Below are 17,773 nucleotides of genomic sequence, written 5' to 3' on the forward strand. Positions count from 1 at the left end.
TTCACTAATGATTACAAGAAAAAAAGGAAAGAAAAAAAAAAATCAGCCCATGCTAGCTTGTTTTAACAGCTTATTGCTTAATGAGTTAATTCATGTTTTCCCCCCAACATTATTAACCAATCTTAACTTTTGCGTTTTTGCTGTATATTTAGCTGGCCAAGACATTTCACTTTATGGCAAGTAGTTTTTTTTGTTTGAAAGGCTTGGGCTGATGCAATCTTTCCATATGTGATATAACCCCCCTCCTCCTTTGGTAACCAACTTGTCTGCTCTGAGGAATTCACAGGTATGTCTTACCTCCTTACAAGCACCACCTGCTATAATAAAATAAGCACAAACTAGTGAGAATGCAGCTGGCACGGACTGTCCCCATTATGTGCTACATGTGAGCACATAATGCTGGTATACACACTGTCCTGGGACCAAAATAAACAAACCCACAAACACCCCGTGTGGGTTTATACTGTCTGCTTATTTCAGACACTGACTTTAGCATCTTGTGGGGAAAATAGTAACCTTTTTTCTATGTGATAATAAAAATTTGTTTTCCAGACCTTGGGTTTTAATCTGTGCATTTGAAAGTCTTAAATAATTCATTAATAGTAACTGTGCCAGCAAAACAACGTCACAACACATCATGCTTCAAAATCTAAGTGAGAAACCTGGCGGACTATAACTTAAGAACCTACAAAGCAACATTATTTTAAACAATATAAATGTGTATGGGTATTCTTCACTCTATGGTACAGCTATTATTGGAGAAGTGGGACACCAGAGGAAAAAAAAAAACAAACCCAAACACCTGAGGCATACATCAAAGACGGGGGTGTCTTTTGGAAGAAAAGAAAAGGGACTTTGTGTCTGAGCTGAGCTCTCTCACAGTTCAGATAAGCGTTATCCCCTCCCTGCTCCTAATAGACCCATTAACTTAAAGACACTGAACCCCCATTTTTGTCTTTTCTTTTCCCATTACTCCACCCACTGGGCTCCAGTAGGGCTGACGGTGAGTGTGCAGACTTAGACTCAATAGCACTCAATTGTCACATCCAGTCTCTAGGTCTTATGGGTAGACACTGTTATATCAACTTATGCAGACAACTTGCCCATAAAATCCACAGACATCTGCTTAGGTTAATGCCCTCAATATACCAAAACCTTGTTTTGTTGTATCCATTTTCTCTTGATTATCAAAGAGCTGGCACCACATTACTTTCTTTTTGCTTTAAAAGCAAGGTCGATTCCATTCAAATAACTGTGGAACCATTACTGTGCAGACTGGGTAGATAAACACACTGGGACCATTAAGGTGCAATTCTTGGTAATTCACCCAAAAATCAGAACCATCTTATGCACTGTCAAGCACATCAACTTAATGGTAGGACACAAGAATGCTTGGGCCCTGATCATGAGTATCACCTTTATTTCTCATCCCAGTGGGACTGCATTTGGCTCTTAGGCAAACAAGATATTTTTCTTTTTAAAGCAATTACGTTAAGAGGTACACAGAGACAAGCCGAGAAAACGTGAAGGAGGAAAAACAAATATAAACACAATTTGATTGCCAGGTTGACTGTGCTGCAGTACACCCCCTGTTTTTGTCACTTTTATGTGCTCCTTTGCTCCTCTGCAACACTGTGGGAAAATGAGATGGGGTTCACATTTTTGCACAATAATAATAATAATAATAATAATAATAAAAAAATCAGAATACCATCTGCACTAACAATAAATAATATTTGATTAGTAGCCTTGCAATAGTCCAGAATATCCATTATGAACCTGTTTACTTACGTGTGAACATCTTGAAGAGAGGAAGGAGGATCGCAGCCCAGATAAGCCTCATTAATAAAGCAGTACTCAAGCAGAGCCCTGAAGCATAGGTCCTGGAAAGGAATTATGATTTTAGAACATATAGGGTGAATGCATTTTATTACAACCAGTCTGATGAGAGAGAGAGAGAGAAAAAAAAAAAAGTTAAGAGGTCACTCACCCTAATGAGAATGTGGGGGTTTCCAACAATTAAAAGCAGAGCTTTGGGTCGAGTGATGGCCACATTGAAGCGTTTTGGGTTGGCCAGGAAGCCAAGCGTACTCTTTAGATCATCACTCTGTAGTGACTCACTAGAGCGCACCTATATTATAGAAGAATTATATGGATTAAATGCCATGACAGTGAACATAAAATATGTAAATGTTACGGGTTTACGTTTGGGCATAAGGTTGAACTAAATCTACAACCATATACACCTGCCCGTTCCCTTAGGTCCGCCAATCAGCAGCTCCTTAAGGTACCGAAAACTAAGTATAAATCTAAAGGTGATCGTGCTTTTGCTGTAGTTGCTCCAAAGTTGTGGAATGATCTACCCTTGCATGTTAGGCAGGCCTCTTCTCTCTCTGAATTTAAAAGTCTTCTTAAAACATATTTATTCGCTGAAGCCTTTGGCATTGATTAGAGGGGTTGACTCAATTTGTTTTAACATGTTTCAATTTATTTTAGTTTTTTTTTTAGTTATTTATTTTATCTTATCTCATTTTAATTTTCTTTACTTATGCTTTTAGCATGTACAGCACTTCGTGAACTCTGGTTTTATGTTAAAGTGCTTTATAAATAAAGGTGGTATGGTATGGTAAATCAGCATGTCTGCTTATTCATTAAAAAATAAATTTAAAAAACTCAATAAATAAACAGGGGCTTCAGTATAGTGGAAATTTTACATGGTACAGGTTTAATTTGTGTATTCACTATTTAAATCCTGTGTAATTTGAGGTTAAAGGATATACACATTCAGTGGCCACTTCATTAGTTGCACCTTGCTAGTAACCTGTTGCATCACCACCAGTCTGAACAATTAATACAAGGTAGGATGATCTATGCTTTTGTTGTTTACACCAAAATCTAAACCCAACCATCCAAATGACAATTAAAAAAAACAAAAACCCCCACCCATGTCTGCCACTTGGATTAACCCAAAGAAGAAATAATAATAATAATAATAATAATAGTTATATCAAAGTCAAACTCAACTTTGATATAATTTGATATATAATTATATCAAAGTTTATATAATTTTGCTATCATTTATATAAAATGATAGCAAAATTAATATCAAAATACTGCACATATTTTGATATTTGATAACACAGATGTATGTTAAAAAATAAAATAAAAATCAAACAGCTAGCCTTTTACTTAGAGGAAAATACAGTCCAATATTTCTACCTGTAATTAAAAGCATGTTTTTGCCTACCGTAGACAAAATGATGACCAGAAACTCTTGTCCTTGGAACTCCTCCACAGAGCCCACTTTGATGTCCGACAGGCCCACCTTCCCCAGCAGGACACGAATCTTCTCACACTGGTGAGGAAAGCCAGAAGAGTTTAGGGTCTACAGGAGTGCAGTTGGCCAGTTTTAAGTTGAAAAGCCATTAGGACTAACAGTTTGAATTGTGCAAATTGTTGGTTTTTTTTCTGTCTAATAAAATAGTAAAAGAAAAAAAACATTACAGTGATGAATCGTAAACTCATACTTGTTTTTTGTAGGGAGCAATAACGCCAATGTCAGAGGCATGGACAGGATTGTAGAGCTTCTTTGCCAGTTGACAGCAGTATAGCATGACCTGTACAGCTTCTACTGGGTTAAACCATGATGGGTTGTTACCTTCTCTCATTTCTGTGCCCTAGAGAAAGAAAGGGGGGGGAGAGAACATGCAACAAAATAAAAATGCAAGCTAGCAATCCCAACAAAGTGTCATATAACGTTCCTCAGTAAAGGAACCTATCACTTTCATTACCCTGACTCCATGAAAAAGAAGTGGGAAGCTTTTTTTGGGCAGATTTTTCCACTGGCACAGGGAGTCCACAATAGGCCTGGGTCCTTTACAGCACAGTTCTCCCTGATAGAAGAGCTTTGAAGGCAGTGTGAGCAAGGCCTCATGAGAACGATAGTTGTAGACCAGCTTAGTTACCTGTTGTTGTAATGAAACAGCACTCCTGTGATTATCATGTAGACTGAAAATATACTGACAGATTCCAGTCAAGTTCATTTATCATTAGATCTGCACTGTATCTTAAAACTTTTATCTTTACACATTGTAATATGATGCATTTCTGCAAAAAAAAAAAAAAACAACTTAAAAATGCTCAACAGCATAAACACCTTTATGTAGAACACTAACCAGCTTAGGATTGTAGCCCCAGTCCTGTCTGGAGTACAGAGGGTTGGCCATCAGCCTCTCCAACAAAGACACCCCAAAGCCAAAGGCACTGGCTATCTTAGACTTCACAAGCGGACCCAACTGACAGGGGTCTCCAGCTAAAACAATCTAAATAAGGTATTTTTTTTTAAAAACAACAACAAAAAGAGTAATTGTTAATAAAGCTCAGTTCAGTCATGGCCAAAAAGTAAAGTAAGTACACAAAAATATGTGGAAAATTAGTTTAACCAGTCATCAAATTCACCCCAACCCTGAGATTTTCTAGTGTCTGACAACACTCAAGTCAGGCAGGTCCATTGTTTTAATCCACACAGTATTTCCAGTAGTAAGAAGACGCTCGCGGGGCTACATATGTGAAACAGACAACATCTGAACCCGATTCTCCCAGAGCTCATATGTAAAAACCCACTAAGGTCTTAATGAAATCAGTACATGTGTATTTGTGCTAACCTGTCCATCTCTCTCTGACACAACGCTCATCGGGATCAGGGACTCTGGCTCAGTGGCTTGACCGGCTTCATCCAGAAACAGATGAGTAAAGTGTCCAACTCTGAAGATTATTAAAGGGTTAGTAAACAAGGACTAAAGTGGGAGAAAAACTAATTAACTTCTCTCTACTATAACCCATGTCTTACGGTAGGCCTATATTATGGAACATGCCAGCACTGGAGCAGGTGCTGACCACAATCCTGTGGAAAGCAGCTTGACGAATGTCCTCTCCTGCCCTGGAGTACACTCTCAGCACTTCTGGGATAGACTACGGGGAGGAGTGGAGAGAAAAAAAATAAAGAAATAAAAATCTAAATCTGAAATAGTCAAACACATTAGCCTAAATACTATATTAAATAATATTAAATACCTCATTCTGTCTACAGGACGCATTAACACGGGCCATACTCGCAGCATGCAGGAAGCCACTGTTATGCAGGCGGATGCAGATGAGGTCAGCAGCACTGTTGGAGGGGGTACATACAAGTACCCGACTACTGGGCATAAAGTAGTAAACCTGGATGTGGAAAAGATTAAACCTCATACAAGCAATGGGAATCAAACAGCCATCATTTGCAAATGAGAGTCTAAAAAAGACTGAGTGCTAAGGATTTTTATTCACTTTGTCATAAAAATTAATTAATTAATTAAAAAAATAAAAAATACTGGCGGCAGCAGCGGCCAGTGGTACCCCTCAGCCTCCTAGTAGATGCACCTAGGGTACAAATTTAAATAAGAAAAAAAAGAAAAAAAGAAAAAAAACCTACGTTGCCTTGTTCTCACATGTTACTGCATTCACAAGATTTTTTTAGAAAACGTGACCTCTGACCTCCAACCTTGAGGCCATGGTCACTGACATTCAAATTCATCAAGATTTTTAGTAGATACACCTATGGTATCAATTTGAAACTGCTATGTCAATTTATTGAGTTATCGAACTCACAAACTTGGGTGTCAACGCTGCCTGCTCACCCACCAGGCAGGGTAACAACAATTCTATCTATTGACAATCCAGACTTAAACCTAAATACCAATGGACAAAACGTAAAAATGAGTACAGCCACAGTGTGAATAAGAGTGGCACTTACAAAATTATATTTTTCTATGTATTCATGTGACTATATTGCATTGAGTATGTGCACCTGGAGTATGGCCTCTATAATGGTGATCGTCTTTCCAGTGCCTGGAGGTCCAAAGAGCACATACGGAAGGGGCCGGCACTCCCCTGCTAGGATCCTCTTCACTGCCTCCTTCTGAGGGGGGTTCAGGTCTGGGTTAAAGAAGTTCCCTTTGGTGGGGATGGGTTTAGATGTTGGTGCACAATCTAGATACAATTACACATTTGTTAATGATGATGCTGGTGACGTTATCAGTCAAAACACAGACAAAATCAATATGATACTGAAAATATCTGTACCTTTAGTCTGTGTGCCTTTTGACTTCATGTCAATGGTAATGCCTGACACTTTTCCATTTTCAGTGGCTGGTGCCTGTTTTTTTTTTTTTTTTTTTTTTTTTTTAAACATATTTACATTTGATTAAAAGCTTTAAATTTAATCAAGTAATGTCTTACTGTCACCCCCCCATATTGTGCCCTACCGTTTTGTCATCTAGTTTATCCATCCATTTTCCAGTCCACCGAGGGGTCCGGGGTGTCACTCTGGAGGGGAAGAGAACTGCCCGACAATTTTAAAAACTGCTTTTAAAGTTAGTCATAAATGCTTGGGTATTCTGTAATCAATATGTAGCTATGGAGAAATAAAACAAGCTTTGTGTTTCTTTTTACAAAATGTTTGAAGGCATCTGAACAAGCTGTCGCTGCAGTACATCCTGTGTCAAGACAAGTCAAACAGCACCCTCTAGTGCCACTTTTGTGGCCCTGACAATGTGTGTCATACTAAAGATGAGTTTTCAAGCAGTTACTCTTGTTTTCCCTCTGTTTAGCCTTTTTCTGTTTTTCAATACATATTACACAAAATATAATTTCATTACATCAAAATATATTTTTATATAAAATTATTTAAAAGAAAATGAGTCTGGAATGTAGACTCACAGTAATTTAGATTGAACTTACTTTCCCCGAAGTGTTTTGTCTGTTCAAGTGCACTGTGACACCGCCTCATCGTCAATCTGAATAAACAAACATCAAAAACATTAAAAGGTAAACAAAAAACCCTGAGGCACAGCAACTATGAAACTGTTTTCAGGTGAAAGACAAATTTGAAATGTGAAGTAATAAATTAATTATGATATTAGGATTCTACTCATTTTCTCACCTGTTGTAAGAGAACTCAACATCTAGTGGCTCTCCGAGGTAGCTGCGCTGAAAGTCTGAGTTCACTCGCAAACTCACATCCTCATCATTGATCTGTGTAACAACTGAGCATTAGACTAACATAAAATTAAGTATTTTTTGAAAATATGCTTTACAATAAGAAATATCTCCATACCTCTGTGACGTAGCTAATGTACTCCATTACCACGCCATCACTTTGTGGCTTCTTTAGTATTATTCTGTCCCCTGAAAAGGAAGCTTGTCAACCTTCTTCTTTTGTTGAACAGTAACAATAAAGCAACAATAATGATGAAAGGCGCTTAAGGCCACCTTACCTATATAGAGATTAGGTCTGCCTTCGGCCAAACCCGGGACCTCGAGGTGCAGGTAGACAGCCCCTTTCCTGAGAAGCGCTCCGCTGATAGAGAATTCTCTCAGTTCCCTTTCTGCATTCAACTCTTCCAGCCACAGAAGGACTGAGAAACGCGACTGCATGTTTGACGGGGACAGCACCTGAGCAAAATGCAAAAACTTACTGTTTCACTTCATGCAAATTCTGATTTTCTATTTTCAATAGGGCACAAGACACCAGCCACCTGAGGCAGTTCCTAACATTTTACATCACATTACATACTTACTCAAGATCCACAGTTTGTTATTTTACTGATTCAGAAAGTGAAATTATTGTCAGCCAACCATAAACAACACCTCGGAATCATGTAAAAATCTAATGTTTTTTGTCATTATTTTTCAGGACCAGATTAACTTGACCACAGGCAAGCTCACCTCTCCAAGGCAAGGCTCAACAACCAGGACATCACTCTGGGCTTCCACACAGTCTCTTAGAGCTTGAGGCACAGGGTAGTTGGGTAGAAATTGTGGCAACCGTCGATTAGCAAGCCTAGAAGAGTGACAGTCAGCCTTACACAGCAAGTAGCAAGGGTTTGTTGTGAAACTTAATTTAGAGGGGGAAAAATAATTATGCCCACCAATAATCCCCCACATGATCAGAATCATTGGAATCAGCTCTTTCGATACCTTGGTGTTATTTTCGGAGCAGCTACTGTGATCACGTGAGAAGATTTCGCTGCCACTGGGCGACTATCAGTAGGAGCGTAGGGCACAGAGGGCTGAAGCACATCTTCACATTCACTGCGCACGGTGACCTCCAGGCGCCTCCCGATGGTGAAAGAAGAGAAGTGCAGCAGTAGCAGCTCAGCACAAGTTCCCAGGCTCCTTGAGAAATTTCCCAAACAAAATTCAACTGTACATAAAAATCATAACAACAAAGGCCCAATAGAGACACACGACACCTCCAACGGTGAAACTCTAATAAATTGTTAACCAGTAAATCCAAAGTGAGATTAAGCAAAGTTCTTCTTTCTCATACATTACCCATATTAGTGATTGTATTATTTTTATCATTGTTTTGATATGAGGAATAAAAACAAAACTTACTTTGCCTCGCAGGCTACAACAACTGGCAGTCTCTCTCCAGGTAAAATATCCAACTCGCTTTCCTGTCTTCTTAGACCAGGGGAATGGACCGCCTCCTTCTGCGCATCGCCATTATCTTTGTCTCCATCTTTTACTTGGATTTCTGAAGACTTGACAGGGTTTTCTTGCAGCTGCTGCCCTTTTTGCCTCAGTGACGTCAATCCTTTAACACTAACCAGAGTGAACTGTTCTTCTGAGTCCCAGCCAGCAAAGTCGCAGTGTGTAAACTTGTGGGTCTCTGAACCTTTATTTCTGTTAAGAGAAAGATGAAGACACTAAAACGCAATCCTACTGAATACTAATTAAAATCGCATTTTCTCAATAATATATAGTCCACAGTTCTCTGAAAGTTTGTGATGCAGTAGCACAATTTGCTGTGATTAAGCACTCATTTCCCCTTCTAAAAGGATGTGCACAGGGAGCATTTTGTGCTGATCAATGCTGACCTCTATCTCCAAGAGACTACATCATTTGTTTTGTTTTCAAGTTATGTGCCCTTATAAATAGTGCCAACATGCTTGCTCTGTCTGCTGTGGTTCCCATTTAGGTTGCCTCTGGAAAATTAGTTTCATTTAATTTATGCTCATATGAACACGTGGAAAAAGTATTACAATGTTTTTACTCTCAATGACATTTATCAAACAAAAGAGCAAAGTAGCTGCACTTTCACTTTTGACAGGTACAAAAGCAGAATTAAATCAGTGCTTTTAATAAGATGTACATAAATTTTAAAGAGATTTCATTTTGAGTGCTCTTAAGATTTTATTTCTTCCCTGATTAACTTACTGTATCCAGAGCACCAGCTCTCGCGTCTCCCCAGTCATCAGTTCCCCAAACTGTCCGTAGTCTGTTACATTCAGCCCTCCTTTATCTTCTAAGATGCTCTTCAGCTCAGCCTCTCTGAGAGGTGTAGCAGAAAGATTTGCACTGCAATAAGAATAAAAAATACACTCATTATGATTAACTATCTATCAATCTGTCAATCCTTTCCGTCTCCGGGCGAGCTTTCCCGTGTTCAGTCAAATTAAGCCGCAGGCACCACTCCTGGTGGTACCCTTCCGTCAATTTCTTTAAGTTTCAGCTTTGCAACCATACTCCCCCCGGAACCCAAAGACTTTGGTTTCCCGGACGCTGCCCGGCGGGTAATGGGAATAACACCGCTGGATCGCTAGCTGATGATTGCTCAATGAAGTTATTTTTCAAGCAGAAACTGTAAAAAGCAAACCCACAAAATATACAGTCATCACTTCAAGCTTAAAAACTGTAGCTGATACCTCTGAGAGAAGGGTGCCATGCAAAGAGCCCTCCAGCTATAGAGTGACTGACTGCTCTCCACCATTATCAGCTTAACCAAATCTCCTACTAAAGGCTCGTAATGGGCAGGGAGCAGGAGAGAGTCCAAGTTGAAGAAAACACTGTCATCCACCACTCCACTACGACCATAGATACTGGTCACACGCACCTACAGAAAGGAGGTGAAAATGACAAATGGGGGGGGTTTTTACAAAGTTTTACCATTGCAAATAATTGAGCAGAAAAGTAAAGTACAACTAAATGGACTCCAATAAAATAAGCATGTATTGCATTTTAAAAAACAATGATACAATTACTTGGTCTAGGCGGCAATAGCGTAAAGGGACCACAGAATGAGCCTTGGTAGTCCACTGGTTAGGATTGATAAAATATTTTGCTTGGACCCAGTCTCCTTTCATTGGCTCGTAACCTGCGAGAAGACAGAAACGTAAACCTTCAGCAGATTGAAAGCATGGTCTTTAAAGATCATGCTTTAATGATCATGCTTGGTTAAATCAGTCCAAAATACTGGCTGGGGCTGAATGACCAAGAATGGGTGTAGCAAAGCATCACGGGTGGAAGAAGCTTTTAGCATGTAACGTGAAGTGGGAGGTACCTTCCCAAAGACTGTGGCATGGGAAGTATGTGGTTTGATTTATGTAGCCACCATCTCCATCAAATGATGTGACCATGCCAATAAGAGGCCGCAGCTGCATAATGTCAGCTTCTAAGGAGGTTTTTCCTCCATCCTCCCAAGCGTCTGCACTCTTCTCCACCTAAAGGACATGGTTCAACAAAGCTCACTGTGAATGCCTTATTGGAGGGAACAACAAACAAGTTCTCAATAGAAACAACTTCACACTACGAAATAAACAGAAATTTAAGCTGTTGATCACATGAAGCACAGGCTCCTCACCCTTAAAGCTTTCCATCCCCCTTCGGAACCATCTCTTACTGCTATACAGTTGACCAGGTCTCCTTCTTTCAGTGGCACGCCACCCAAGACCTCACCACTAGTGAAGTAGATGGCATCGTCGATCATGCCATAGTCAAGACACAGCTGGGTTATCACCTGGCCCCTCAGGTGGCGAATGTCTTCCCTACCTGGTCAAGAAAAAAAAAATGCAAACCAAACTTGACTAATCTAATGTGTTAGTATTCTGCTATCAGCAATACACACAATTAAGCTGACCAAACTTTTACCTTGACGTGGTTTGAAGTAATATTGCATTTACCTGATTCATGGGAGAAAATGTCTCCTTCCACTTCGACTGTCCTCCACAGTGGAGAAACCAGCTTGGACAGCACACAACGCACCGCAGTAAGCATATCTGCAAAATGCTAGCTCACGCAGCTAGCTACCCGCACTAAGAAAACAGGACACAGGAGATCTGCTCTTAATCGCCCAGTGGCAGCTTAATCCACCTAAGAGCAGGCTGTACGTTTGCCGTTGTTACACTTAACTCGCTAACAGACTATTAATCGAACACACAACTGAGTGAAGTCATAAAGTTGAATAAGTTATCAATGTCTGCTAATTAGCTGGGGCAGGAAAGTTAACAAGTTCACACGTCGCAGGAAAAGTTAGCTAAAAGCTACCTCACTTTAAAAGCCCGCAAATAGAAAACAATTGAAAACATTATTAAACAAATAAAGGTAGTGAGAATATGTTAATAATAAATTAGTTAGTGACATTAAACTAATTTTCAAATGTCTGATTCGAGACCTGTTGGCTCTTCCACCCTGAAGATCCGTGACACTTTGGAGGTACGCAGGGACGCTCGGTCACGGCTAGTTTTAAGAAGGGCGGCGCTAGGAGAGAGAGGGTAGATTTAACCAAACGGGGGCGCTGTAAAGTACACAGTAAGCAGGTGATAGGAGGAGTGAGAAGAGAAGGAAAGACTGCCGGGTCTGCACGCTTTTTTTTTTTTTAACTTTATTTATCACATTATAGACATACAGTCAAGTAAAACAGGGATCACATAAAAGATAACATTGTGGTAGTACAATGAGGAACAGAAAGAGTGACAAAGACAGTAAGACAAAAGTGAGTACAAAAAATAAAATAAATCAAGGGGAACATAAATAAACAAAAGTTTGCAAGAGCCAAAATCAAGTTAGCAGTTTCAATCGGTTATAGATGTTAACAGTCTTGAGAGCCTTAGTGTTTTTTGATGAGGAGATTGTCCTTATATATTGTGCAAGTTCCATTTTTAATACAAGAAGTTCAGGCTTTCTGCCGAGGACTTTGCTTTTGTGTATATGAAATTTTGCCAAAAATAAAACCAAATTTATAAAAAAGAAAGCATCATTGTCCTTGTCTTTAAAATTATAATAGCCAAAGATAACATCCTTATAGTACAGTTGAAGATTAGGGAGAACAAAGTCAGTAATAAACTTGTGGAAATCCTTCCAGAATTTACACGTAAATTTACATGACCAAAACAGATGAGAAACTGTTTCAGGTTGCTCTTGACAGAAGGTACAATTTACATTTATTTCAGCCATACATTTGGACAAATATTGTTTGGTAGGCTAAAACTTATGAATCAACTTAAAAGAAATCTCTTTAATTTTGTTTGTCAAGAAAAACCTTTGTGGTAAAGTCCAAACTTTTTTCCATTCAATATCTGTTACAAAATTGGCCCAATAAAATATGGCTGATGGAACAGAGACCATTGCATCCTGAAAGAGAGATCTTATTTTGGTATTTATAGACTTATGAGAGGAAAAGCAAACATTGCCAAGAGAAGAATGTAACACATCCGGGGGAGTGACCTGTAGTGGAGCACTGTGGGAGCATCTGTGTAACATGGACAGACCAGATGGGATGGCATCGAACACTATTGAGAATTCTTTAGGCGTTATCGGTACATTGTATCTCCTGAGGAACTCAGAGTAATTATAAAAGAGTCCATCTTCTCTAAATAACTGACTAACCAAGATTATTCCATTATTAAACCAGTTATTTAAAAAAAGGGTTTTATTTTTATAATTAATATTGCAGTTATTCCAAATAAAACAGTTTTGTGGAGAGAAATTGTGTTTGTAAATCAGCGCCCATGCCAAAAGAATTTGTTGATGAAAGTGAGAAAGTTTCAGTGGTATTTTTGGAATACTGTAATTGCAGAGCAGTAGGAAGTTAAGGCCGCCTAAATTAGAGAACACATGATGTGAGATAAAGTTCCAGATAGAAGTGGGATTTCTTAAATACTTTTTAATCCAGTTTATTTTAAAGGTGTTGTTAAGAGCACCGAAATCAATAAAATTTATGCCTCCTTTATCATATGAATTTAAAGCTACTGATTTACGTAAGTAGTGAGTTTTATTTTTCCATAAAAAATTGTATAATAATTTGTTAATTGACTTACAGGTTGTATTATCAACATGTAGTGACTGGGCAGCATAGGTTAGACGGGAGATACCTTCAGCCTTCGATAGCAGAACTCTACCCTTCAATGACAGGTCTCGCTGTAGCCAATGATTTAAAAGGGTCTACAGCCTTAAAGGCCGCATTTTAAGGCCGATTACGTCCCAATTCAAAGGCTGCTCGAAATGCGGCCCTCAAATGTGTCCTTCATTTCCCTGAATTTAAGGCTGTGGCAGTGTAGACTTCGTGGCCCAACATATCCCACAATTCATAGCGCGGCAGTCGGTGTGGATAATTTTGCCGCAGATGGCAGAAGCGGAGCGGCCGAAGAGTAAACTGTGAAAAGTAAGTACTAAATATTATGTCACTTATTTATGTGCAAATGTTTAATAATGAGGAACATTAAAACATTACTGTTGGCCACATGTCGGCAAACTTATTTGCCATTAGCGATGTTTGTACGTTCAGCTTTTACTTGCTTTCAAAGCCTTTAAAATATAATAATACAATAGTCGACCTTAATCTTACAGAGAATGTAATGATTTTGTGGATAATTAAAGTCAGTCATATATCCACAAACACAACAAGCTGAAAGTCAGTGATGCTGCTCGGTTTGCAGTCCTGAATATCACGGCACAAGCAGGATCCACTGCACTGTTAATGTTAGCTATGTTATATTGCTGCCTCTGTTCGGTGGTGTCGAGCCAAACGGACTTTAACGTGTGTTTGAACGAGCTGACGGTTCACTCGTTAAGCTGAAAGAAAGATGCTTTAATCACAGGAGTCACACATGTGTCCACTGTACCATCTGGGAACTCTTCTTGTTTAGCACTCGTAATAACACAAACACTAAATCCTCCTGTTTTGTAGCAGTGTATACACCTGAGACTGTCACCTGTCTGTCTGTCCTGCACTCTCTCTCTGTTTCTTTCTCTCTGATTGTGGAATAAAAGTATGAACATGTATTTATAAGTTACACTTGTGTTTGAATCCTGCAGCTTATCACACATTTGATTTCCATGTGTGACAACTGAGCAGCATGATGATTGTGAAGATCCTGCTGGGTGTCTTGTATCTCTCAGGTTGGCATTTGGCTGCTGCTATTTTGGGGGTTTTTTGGGAGCCAAGAGTGACCAGAAGGACCCTCCTGCTCCACCAGGCCCAGGATCCTCCAGCAGCCACTGGGCCCAGGATCCTCCAGCAGCCACTAGGCCCAGGATCCTCCAGCAGCCACCGGGCCCAGGCTCTTCCAGCAGCCACCGGGCCCAGGCTCTTCCAGCAGCCACTAGGCCCAGGATCCTCCTGCTCCACCAGGCCCAGGATCCTCCAGCAGCCACTGGGCCCAGGCTCCTCTAGCAAGGCACCAACAAGTAAATCGACAGTGACTTCAACGGGCCATCACAAGGAAATACCAATCTCATCATTTTCAAAATGCCGCCTAAAAAAGCAAACCCAGGAGTTGAAGAGGAGTTGGAGGAGATTAGGAAATCGCTTACTTTCATGTCTGATGAACTGAGCAAAGTGGCTAAACAACAAGGTATGCTACATGACCTAATGGATGAAATAAAACAACTAAAAAACCTCATAAAGGACAAGGACAAGAAAATAGACGACTTGGAACGGCGAATCGAGGACCTTGAACAATACACAAGAATGGATGATTTAGTCATAAGTGGACTGGAGACGCAACACCGAACCTACGCCAGCTGGTGGAGGTAAAGACGGTGAAGATGCCCCGGTAGAGGAGCTGCAAACGCTTGAACAGCAAGTGATAAAATTCCTTCAAACGAAGAATGTAAGTATTCAGAGCCATCATATTGCAGCATGCCACACGCTCCCCAGAAAAGACAGTAAAACAAAGCCATCAATCATTCTTCGGTTTGTGAGTCGCAAAACAAAGATTGAGTTACTGAAACAGGGTAAGAAGCTAAAAGGGACTGGTGTGTATTTAAATGAACATTTAACAAAAAAGACTGCTGAAATTGCAAGACAGGCACGCAGCCTGAGAAAACAAAATAAGATACAAGCGACATGGACGAGGAACTGCAAAGTAATGATAAGACTAAATGGCAATCCCGAAGAAGTTGTGATGATAAGAGAACTCAAAGACTTAGAGCAATATAAATAATCAGGAATCTGCTATGGAATCTATTGGAAAAGTGACGATTGGATAATGAACAATGGGTATGGAAAGTGTTTCTGGCCTTACGGCTCAAAAACAATGGAAACAACAACAACAAAAACACATAAATGACAAGTTTGGACACAGATTATAGGTTTCCATTCAGAGATATTGAAGAGGAGGAATTTGATTATGAGAAGGACTGTCAAGGTGGTTATTTTGCCACACACACTGAGAAAACGAACTTCAAAACGTTTAACTATGCAGAGCACAACATGCATGACCCTGAAAGTAACATTGACCCAGATACCCACTTCTACAATAACACCAATAATACTTGTGAGTACTATACAGATGACCAATTCAATATGAATATTAAAATGGCAAATGCATTGTCGGTCATACATTTCAATAGTAGAAGCCTGTATAAAAAATGTTCTAAAATTACAGAATGTTTAAGTAAGTTAAAAAAGTTTAATATAATTGCAATATCAGAAACATGGCTCGATAATGAGAAAGTTAGTGAAATGGGACTGGAAGGATACGAATTATTTACAATGAACAGGGTGAATAAAAAAGGAGGCGGTGTTGCTTTATATGTAGATAAAGTTTTGAAATGTAGTCTGATTGAATGTATGTCAAGCACCATAGATAACGTATTGGAATGTGTCACTATTGAAATCTATGTTGAAAAAGCTAACAATATAATTATAAGTTGCATCTATAGGACACCAGGTTCATGCCTTGAGATATTCAATGAAAAACTTGCTGCTATGTTTAGCAACTTAAATGATAAAAAAGTGCAAATAATTTGTGGTGATTTTAATATAGATTTGCTAAACCCAAATGGACATCAGAAAACAACAGATTTCATCAATACAATGTATAGTAACTCCCTTTTCCCTGTCATTATAAAACCAAGTAGAATAACAACTGATACAGCTACATCGATAGATAATATATTCACAAATAAAATTGACCATGAAATAGTAGGTGGACTTCTTATAACTGATATAAGCGATCATCTTCCTGTTTTTGCAATTTTTCAAAATTATTTTGGGATTAAAACGAAACAAAAGAATCAAATATTTGATATGATACGACATAGAACAACAAGAGCCATTGCTGCCCTCCAGGTGGACTTAAAGGAACACAATTGGAATGAGGTTTTTGCAAATGAAGATTCAAATAGTGCATATGATGCACTCTTATCAACAGTAATTTCACTATATGAAAAAGCATTGTCCTTTAATGAAGATCACTAGAAAGCATCACAGATCAAATAAGCCATGGATCACAAAGGGGATAGAAGATGCATGTAAAAAGAAAAATAATCTATATAAGGGATTCATAAAACAGAGGACAAAAGATGCTGAAATAAAGTACAAGTTATATAAAAATAGATTAGTAAATATTATAAGAACAAGTAAGAAAGAATATTACCACAAATTATTGGAGCAAAGTAGAAGTAACACACAAGAAACGTGGAGGATATTAAACAGTATAATCAAAAAGGGCTCAAAAAATAAGAATTATCCAGATTATTTTAAAAAAGATAAAGATATTGTGCTTGATAAAACTAAAGACATTGCAAATGAATTTAATGATTTCTTTGTAAATGTTGGCTTTAATTTAGCAAAAGAAATTCCAGAGTCAAGAAATAATAACGACCTGAATAAACATATTACTCAGAATGTGTCCTCCATGTTTATTGGTGCTATAACTCATAGAGAAATAATTAACATTGTGAAGACATTTAAAAATAAAAAGTCCACTGACTGTTTTGGTATTGACATGATATTAGTTAAAAGTATTATAGAATATATAGTGCAACCTTTCGCATACATTTGTAATCTGTCCTTTCAAACTGGTGTGTTTCCCTCACAAATGAAAATAGCAAAAGTTATTCCAATCCATAAAAACGGAGAGAGATGTCAGTTTACCAATTATAGGCCAATATCACTACTCCCACAGTTCTCAAAAATTTTATAGAAAAGTTATTTGTTAATAGACTTGATAAATATATTGAGAAGCATAATCTCCTAAGTGATAACCAATATGGCTTTAGAGTGAAAAGGTCCACTTCGATGGCAGTGATGGAACTTGTTGAAGGGATATCGAATGCTATAGATAATAAGGAATATACTGTTGGTGTTTTTATAGACTTAAAAAAGGCGTTTGATACAATTGATCATTCTATATTAATGAATAAACTAGAGAGATATGGCATAAGAGGGATAGCATACAAGTGGATGAAAAGTTACCTGGATGAAAGATATCAATATGTCAAATTCAATAATGTAAAATCTAAGCAGTTGAAGGTAACTTGTGGTGTTCCTCAGGGCTCTGTGCTGGGCCCTAAATTATTTATATTATATATAAATGACATATGTAGCATTTCCAAACTGTTAAAATGTGTATTGTTTGCTGATGATACCAATCTGTACTGCTCAGGTTAAAAACCTAGAACAGCTTCTGACTACAGCGGAAAAGGAGTTAAATATATTAAAAAA

General features: G+C 38.6%; 1 protein-coding gene across 1 annotated transcript in view; it reads right to left on the reverse strand.

The window, feature by feature from the left end:
- The window catches only part of mov10l1 (Mov10 like RNA helicase 1), a 25,806-nt gene continuing 8,033 nt past the window's right edge, over positions 1-17,773 (reverse strand). Inside the window, exons 2-27 of the mRNA XM_085359384.1 lie at positions 11,004-11,135; positions 10,685-10,872; positions 10,385-10,544; positions 10,086-10,198; positions 9,750-9,937; positions 9,262-9,402; positions 8,437-8,727; positions 8,017-8,214; positions 7,765-7,879; positions 7,314-7,491; positions 7,154-7,224; positions 6,980-7,071; positions 6,778-6,833; positions 6,303-6,379; positions 6,121-6,193; positions 5,846-6,027; positions 5,074-5,220; positions 4,850-4,971; positions 4,665-4,764; positions 4,176-4,322; positions 3,792-3,965; positions 3,528-3,677; positions 3,248-3,355; positions 1,991-2,131; positions 1,792-1,883; positions 1-1,632 (exon numbers count right to left, since the gene is read on the reverse strand). Of these exons, the coding sequence (XP_085215510.1) occupies positions 1,605-1,632; positions 1,792-1,883; positions 1,991-2,131; positions 3,248-3,355; positions 3,528-3,677; positions 3,792-3,965; positions 4,176-4,322; positions 4,665-4,764; positions 4,850-4,971; positions 5,074-5,220; positions 5,846-6,027; positions 6,121-6,193; positions 6,303-6,379; positions 6,778-6,833; positions 6,980-7,071; positions 7,154-7,224; positions 7,314-7,491; positions 7,765-7,879; positions 8,017-8,214; positions 8,437-8,727; positions 9,262-9,402; positions 9,750-9,937; positions 10,086-10,198; positions 10,385-10,544; positions 10,685-10,872; positions 11,004-11,097 (3,426 nt within the window). The 5' untranslated portion in view covers positions 11,098-11,135 and the 3' untranslated portion in view covers positions 1-1,604. The remainder of the gene's footprint in view (positions 1,633-1,791; positions 1,884-1,990; positions 2,132-3,247; positions 3,356-3,527; positions 3,678-3,791; positions 3,966-4,175; positions 4,323-4,664; positions 4,765-4,849; positions 4,972-5,073; positions 5,221-5,845; positions 6,028-6,120; positions 6,194-6,302; positions 6,380-6,777; positions 6,834-6,979; positions 7,072-7,153; positions 7,225-7,313; positions 7,492-7,764; positions 7,880-8,016; positions 8,215-8,436; positions 8,728-9,261; positions 9,403-9,749; positions 9,938-10,085; positions 10,199-10,384; positions 10,545-10,684; positions 10,873-11,003; positions 11,136-17,773) is intronic.

This window comes from Diplotaxodon limnothrissa, linkage group LG7, assembly GCF_057381915.1.
Source record: "Diplotaxodon limnothrissa isolate DT_005_m linkage group LG7, D_limnothrissa_male_GT1.1, whole genome shotgun sequence".
Classification (NCBI taxonomy): Eukaryota; Metazoa; Chordata; class Actinopteri; order Cichliformes; family Cichlidae; genus Diplotaxodon; species Diplotaxodon limnothrissa.